At 55.2% G+C, this 7,414-nt stretch overlaps 1 protein-coding gene across 1 annotated transcript in view; it reads left to right on the forward strand.

Annotated features, from left to right (window-relative positions):
• Hps4 (HPS4 biogenesis of lysosomal organelles complex 3 subunit 2) overlaps positions 1–6,160 on the forward strand; it is a 32,672-nt gene extending 26,512 nt beyond the window's left edge. The window contains exons 11-13 of the mRNA XM_059249103.1: positions 2,731–2,863; positions 3,268–3,376; positions 5,987–6,160. Coding sequence (XP_059105086.1) covers positions 2,731–2,863; positions 3,268–3,376; positions 5,987–6,158 — 414 coding nt within the window. The 3' untranslated portion in view covers positions 6,159–6,160. The remainder of the gene's footprint in view (positions 1–2,730; positions 2,864–3,267; positions 3,377–5,986) is intronic.
• Positions 6,161–7,414: the final 1,254 nt, after the last annotated feature.

Consider the following 7,414-nt stretch of genomic DNA (forward strand, 5'->3'; position numbering starts at 1 on the left):
TATGACCATAGCCTCCAGCTTGCCTGCAGAGTAGGGTTGGTGCTGCTAGGCCCAGGAAATGGGGTGCAGGGTAAGGGAGACAAACACTAGCGGTGCTGTCTACACTGGGGAGCTGCTGACTTTGAGCGGTGTGCTGATGTAAGAGAGCGAACTTGAGCCAGACAGACCCCCAGTCTGCTTGATAGGAGAGGTTTGTTCCCATCTGTCTTAAATAGAGTAAACTTGAGTAGAAAATGCTCCACCTGGTCTCTCTGCAGCTTTCCTGCTGCTTCCTGGAAGGCAGACAGAGTCTCTGCAGCGTGGTCCCACAGGCTAGCCAGCCAGAGGGTACACAGCCCACTGGAGAGGCTCGGTCCACACGGAGGAGGCGGGGCAGTGGGGGATGAGGCTCCTGAGCCTGAGAGCTGTGCTGTCACAGGGAAGTGCAGGCGGCCCCCAGCAGGGGGCAGCTTAGTGTTCCAGAGCCTGGTTTTCAGCTCTGTACCCACCATCTTCCCATGAGCCTTCAGTTGCAGGGAGCCTATGAATACTGCTGCAGTAGGCCATGCACAGGGGCATCAGGCTTGGGTTGGGTTGGAGGCAAGGCAAGTCAGGGTGGGAGCACTTAGTGAGATACCCAATGGAAAAGCTTCCCATCTCAGCCATGTGGGCTACACACACTGCTCCCCCAGCCCACAGTGCTCCCTCCATCGCCTGCCCTCGGCTGTGGTGTGGACTGAAGCCAGAGCCCTGTGTCTCCTTGGGCCATTCTGAGATCATAACCAGTCAGAGCTTTTTATTCAGGACTCAGAAGGCAGATGTTTTCAGCCTTGTGTGGTTCAGAACCAGGCAGTGTATAAATGGTGTGGTTGTGACCTTCCGTGACGACCTGTAGACTTCTCACAATACTGTACAAATACACACAAATGCTGTAACGTACAAAAACTATCCTCAGTGGCTAGGCTGTACAGAAGCAGGTCACTTGGATTTAACCAGGCCCCTGCACTTAGTCATCAGAGAAGTCTCCTCCATATTGTATCACATGTCTTGTGAGGGTTTATGGCTAAGCAACTCTATCTTGACTACAAGCCAGGCAGAAAATTTTGGAAGCAGAGCCTAATACATTTAGAGAGAACAGGATTTAGTTGGCCCACTCTCTGGTTCAGGTTTCCCTATCTCTTGTTAGCAGCTTGAGGGGTGGCTGTTAGCAGGTCCCTAAGATCCAGAAGGTGTAGTGCAGCTCCATGGCGAGCTCCCCTGGGTGTCCAGTGCCCCCTCCAGCTCCATGGCGAGCTCCCCTGGATGTCCAGTGCCCCCTCCAGCTCCATGGCGAGCTCCCCTAGGTGTCCTTGTGTCACCCCACTGCCACCCCCCACCCCTGCCCAGCACACACAACTTTGTAGCCTGGGCCTGTTGTGTCTGCTAACCCTGTCCTGGTGCGTGTCCCGACCGTCGGGGCAGAGGTGGTTCTGCACACACTGGTTTCCTCAGCTGCACACTGGGAGGCCAGGGTTGAAGTGCCGGGCACTGACTGTGTGTCCATTGACTCGTTCGTGGGATCTGCTCCCACACTGTTTACCTGCGGGGACAGGGTGGGCTCATTCCTCCAGCCTCTCAGAGCCACTGAGCACAGGCCACTGGACAGCATTCCTCCGTCCTTGTAGAACTGCACTTTCTTCACGGGAAAGATTAACTACTGATGAACTTGATCCAGGCCATGTGGGAAACACTGGGAGCACAGTAGGCCGCCCATATTGTTAAAGCCGACGGTCCCAGAGCTGGAGAGATGGCTCAGGGGTGAAGAGCACTCGCTGCTCCTCCAGAGATCTTCCAGAGGACCCGAGTTCAGATCCTAGCGCCCATATCAAGCATCTCACAACTACCTGGAACTCCAGCTCCAGGGGATCTGATGCCTTCCTCTGGCCTCTGCACACATAAGGCAGATAAATTAAAAAATAAGTAAATATTGAAATAAAACAAGATGGATAGTTCCCTAGGGCTTCTGGGATGCCACAGCTAGGCAGCCACCACTGGGTGGTGACATCGTGGGTAATTTTTCTTTTCTTTCCCCCTTTTTCTTCTTCCTCCCTTTTCTTTTCTTCCTTTCTTCTACCTATGGTGGCCTCAAATTTGTGACCCTCCCATGTCAGCCTCCTGAGTGCTGGGCTCTGGGTTAGTGCTACCATGCCTCACACTTCTTAACTTAGAGGCTGCTCATTTTAGCATCACACAGTATGACCCTTCATTTACAAATATTAGACCATGGGGCTGGAGAGATGACTTAGCAGTTAAGAGTTGGTTCTTGTTCAGGGGACCTGAGTTCAGGGCTAGCACCCACCCTGGACAGCTCATCATTGCCTTTACAGCTGCTCAAGGGATGGGACACCTCTTGTGAGCTCCACACGTACTCACTCAACACAGCACACACACAAAAAGAAAAATATATGTATATATGAACATAAGGGGTTGGGGGTGGTGTACACTTATAATCCAAGCATCCAGGAGGCAGATGCAGGAGGCTTTCCACAGGTTCGAGGCCAGCCTGGTCTCCATAATGAGTTCCAGGCCAGTTGGGGCTGCACAGGGAAGCCCTGTCTCAAACAAGCAAAAGGAGCATGTAAGTGGAACTTGATGCTTCAGGCGGAGGCACTGGCTGTTTTTGCTGAGTCTAGTGACCACAGAGGCATTGTCTAGGTGCTTGCTTCTTAACCGAGTCTGCCAGCCTGTGACCCACTCCTGGCCCCTCTGCAGTACCACAGCAGCCTGGCATCCCTGAATGGGCTGGAAGTCCACCTGAAGGAGACACTACCGAGAGACGAGGCTAGCCTCACAAGCAGCTCATACAACTTTGTGCATTATGACCGAATCCAGAGCGTGCTCACAGGTAAGGGACAGGTACAGGGAACTCAGCTCTACAGGGGTTGGGGGGGAGAACCCAGCCCCCATCATGGCAATGCAGCAGGGCATAGCCCTCTGGCCACAGCTAGGGCATAACCACTGAGATCACTGGCCAACGCTCATTTGCTCCTTTTCAAGCTTGCTCTTTCCCCAGTGGGAACTTGGGAGTTTAAGCGTCTGTGGTAAGGTCGGCCCCAGGGCAGGAGTTGCTGTGGCTTGCAGCGGGCTGGCAGTGCTCTCTCCCAGGCAGCAGCAGGGCCAGCACTGGGGCTGTTTGCCCCCAGGTCTCTCGCCTACACTCAGGCTTCAGCCTCGCTGCCCCCATGTCCAGGACTGGGCCCCAGGAGTGGGGGAGGGCTGCCACTCACCACCTCTGTCTCCTTCTGCAAGCCAACCTGCCACTAGTGGCTGCTCCCCAGGACCGCCGCTTTCTGCAGGCCGTCAGCCTCATGCACTCCGACTTCACCCAGCTGCCGATGCTGTACGAGATGACCGTCAGGTGAGCCTCTGAGCCCCCCTCACAGCAGCTTTGCCAGTCCTCGTCACCAAGTGGAGAGTGTGGGCGGTCCCTTTGGAGACCTTCCTCCCATGCATGCACAGGTCAGGTTTTCCCGAGTCTCCCCTGCTCTAAATATGCAGGTTACAGCAGTGGTATAACCCTACGTCCCCACTGTCACAGAGCACAGGGCTGCAAGTTCCTGAGGGCGGGCCTGACAACACTACAGGCTTCTGATTACAACGTGCTCACTGCAGAAACCCCATCCACACCAGAGCCAGCCCGTGTCTCCATTTGTGGTGGTGCTGCAGGGCACTTCTGTCGCAGTTTTCGTTCTCTGTGGCTGATACAGACGACACAGGGTTCCATTTCCTTCCCCACTGTCACACTACCTCCTCTTCCAGGTGTCGGTGCAGTCTGTGAACTATTCCTGAAACTAGATGTTTAAACAAGCTGTGTTCGTTCTCTCTGTGCTTTCTGAAGCTAGTTTTGGAAAGTCAGACATGGTAGAGGGCTGGAGGGAGAGCCTCCCCCGGCCCCTCCATCAGCCTGTCGGCTCTTGGACTGGCTGTGCGAGCACACTCTCCCTTCATAGTGAGAAACGTGAGCATATGTGGGAACAGTGATGTCCCAGGTCACAGTCTCACGAAGCCGAGGGCAGGGTTTGACTGCAGGCCTCCATGACTGAGGGGCGTGCTCTTTCCCCATAGCTCTCACTAGTTGGGCGAAGACCATGGACTCAGTGGGAGCACTCAGAGCCTCGGTGATGAAACTCCCCTGTCCTGTCACTTGTCACACTGATGCCGCTGTCTGTCCTGTGTCATCTGCTGCTGATAGTCTGTCCTCTCTAGCTGGCAGCCGAAGTGTGACTTACATCTGCACCCACCGCTCTGGGACCTGGTGTACTGGGTGTTTGGCTGCTGAGTGGGAGGTGGCGGCAGGCGAGCGTTGACATCTGCCCCGCCAGCTGCTGGTGGCCGCTGTGCTTCCCTGAGCTGAGAGGGTGCAGTGTGGAGGAGAGCCCGAAGCATGCTGGGTGGGTTCTCACCACAGTGATGGGGGCACAGTTCCTTGGCACATGCTAAGGAGTGCACCCAGACTCCCGTGGGCTCTGTAATAAAGCCAAGAGTTCCCTGCTTGCCAGTAGGAGGGCTGGCATTGCCACACAGATGTTTTCCCACCAGGCCACACTCCCTTTGAGCTTTGAGAGGAATGCCTCACAGGAGCTGAAGACCCCTGTGCCAGCCAGGTCCTGCAGGTGCCCAAGGCCTGGAGGTTCCTCTTCTCCATCCAGCAGGAGGCAGCTGAGGGAAGGAGCCTTAGCCCTGACTCAACTGTTGCATGCTAGAATCAGGGAAACTGAGGCTTGTTAGGCTAAGGCCTCTCAAGACAGGAAGCATGTGGGGGCCAGAGTTGACTGGGTGGGTCCGTTAACAAGTCAGAGTCTTTGGTCCTGCGCCTGGATAGGAAGATTCCCCTGAGAGATGGGTTAAGACGAAGCTTACCTGGCAAAGTGGAGGAGTTGGGGCAGCTGTCCTCAAAGTGGGGGAGCATCATAGGGATACCGGTGGTGGGTTTTTTAAAGAATGTGTGTGTGTGTGTGTGTGTGTGTGTGTGTGTGTGTGTGTGTGTGTCTGTATGTGTATGTGATGTGCGCATGTCTGTATGTGTGCATATGTTTGCATGTGTACCGCAGTGTGCTGTGGGGTCGGAGGACAACTTGCAGGGGTTGGTGCTCCCCTTCCACCATGTGGGTTCCAGGATGGAACTGAGGCTGTCAAGCATCCCTCTGGCCCTGCATGGCGGATTTTTAAGGCGTTCTTATGAATATTTATGAGATTGGTGGCATATTCATGGAGTAAAGTAACCCTTTTTCTTCCCAAATTTCCCCATTAGTGTATTTTCCCCAGGTTTGGGGGAAAGAGCATAGGGGTGGGGGTGGGGGGTTAAATCCACAATGCAAATGATGCTGGTGTGGAGGGTGCCGGCCCTGGGGTAGTGTTCACATGTGGTGTGGGAGAGTGCCCTGCTGTCTGTGTCTGAGGGGCGTGGCTTCAAGGATGTGGAACAGACAAGCAGAGCGCTGTCAGGAGCTTCGCTACCAAGATGCAGCTGCAGTTCCCGTGGTTACCCCACACCCACCTTCTTGAATACCCATCGCAGGTCCTCATCTGCCACTCTCTGTCCCTCTGTCAGCCTGTGGGTCCAGGTTTCCTCCTTCCTGTCACATCCCACTCCTCTGTCACCTTACAGTTATCAGAGTACAGCAGCATCAGCCACCCTCCTAAGCCCGGGCTCCTTGGCCGGTGGGTGGAACAGTCCCTCCTGCCATTGTGAGGGAAGGAGAGACATGAGCAGGGCTTTTGCTCTGCTGCTGTTGAACCGACAGCAGCCTCAGGGTCCATTTCTTCAGTGACTTCAGACCCTGGCTGGAGCCACCTCTGGTCCACCATGCATCATCCCAGCCCCCAGCGAGCTGAAGAGACAAGGCAGCTGTCACCCAGGCCTGCAGCTCAAAGGGATTTCCTGAGCCACGGCAGGCACCGGGGTACTGGGGCGGCCAGCCAGGGCCCACACTGGCACCCCTGAGCTGTCCTCTTTCCTCCCCAATAGGAACGCCTCCACAGCTGTGTACGCCTGCTGCAACCCTGCCCAGGAGACCTACTTCCAGCAGCTGGCACCCACTGCCCGCAGCTCTGGCTTCCCGAACCCTCAGGACTGTGCCTTCAGCCTCGCAGGCAAAGCCAAGCGGAAGCTTCTGAAGCACGGGGTAAACCTGCTGTGAGCTGTGCACAGCCTGTGTGTCACCTGGGCCGTGCAGCAGCCCCTCCAGACAGTGTCCCCAGTGCTAAGGTTGAGCAGGACCTTGCTGTTGAGTGGCAGCTGCATGAGATCGAGAGGGCTCGGGTTCTGCCGTGTGTGACCTGACTGTATAAGGTACAGAGCAGGCTGCAGCCTCAAGGAATCTCAGCTGACAGTTTACTCAAGGTACCAATGGTGCTCTGCAACCTTGAGATGCTGAGTTTCAAATTTCTGAAACAGATTCCCAAGGGCTCAAAAATAAAATGACCAGACTGAGTTCTATGTGATTGACTAGCATTTCCGTGACAGAATGAAGGTCAGTGTGCGTGCTTCACCTGGGAGTGTGTACATGCAGTTCCCTCCATGCCCCTGTTCCACACTGAGGACTCTGAGTCGCTTCTGTTAGAGCACAGAGTGTCTGCATAGAACCCACATACGCCAACCTGTAAGTTGAACTCATCTCAGATGATTGACAGCACCAACCTCCCAGACCTGCTGTGGAGGGATTTCGGTACCGCGTTGTTGAGTCTGCATGGTGACAGCGTGTGATTTCATTTCCCATATGTCCCTGGGCTCACAGGTGTAGAACCCATGGGTCTGCAGAGCTGGCTGTGTGTTTTTCCCATGGACTGGACACACCAGTGTGCCCATCTGCAGGGCCGTAAGGCACAGTGACCCGCAGCCTCTCCCTGAAGCCCCTCCAGCTACTGGCTGGCCAGAGACTGACCTCCCTGCCAGGAGGGTCTTGCTTTCAGCCCGACACAGCACAGCGATCTCTGCTCCTGAACAGTTCTGAGAAGAAATTCATTCCAGGTGTGTTGCCAGCTCTCAAGAAACCCCTGATGAATTTACAGTTTGTTTTACAGCCCAGGGGCGCTCCGCACAGCACACTGTCCCTCCTGCCAGCTGGTGCTCAAGACCTTCTAAGTCCTGGCCCTAACCTCTATGAGAAGACAGCCTGTGGCATGTCAGAACTTGGGACTCGGGCTTGGCGGCATCCCACCTTCCTTCTGTGGCCTTGCTAACTACCTGTGTTTGAGGTCTCTTCCAGAAAGCTGTTTCAAGGAATGCCACTGACCTCCCTCCGTCCTTGTGTGACACGGCGCTGGCAGGGCGGCTCTGAGCCCAGCAGTGCTTTGCACTCACACACACTCGTTCTGAGAACCAGCGCTGTGGAAAGCCATGCGCCTCCCCCAAAGTGCAGTTGTAACCAAAGGTGGCGTGAGCACCATTGAGTGG

This window comes from Peromyscus eremicus, chromosome 23 (genome assembly GCF_949786415.1).
Source record: "Peromyscus eremicus chromosome 23, PerEre_H2_v1, whole genome shotgun sequence".
NCBI lineage: Eukaryota > Metazoa > Chordata > Mammalia > Rodentia > Cricetidae > Peromyscus > Peromyscus eremicus.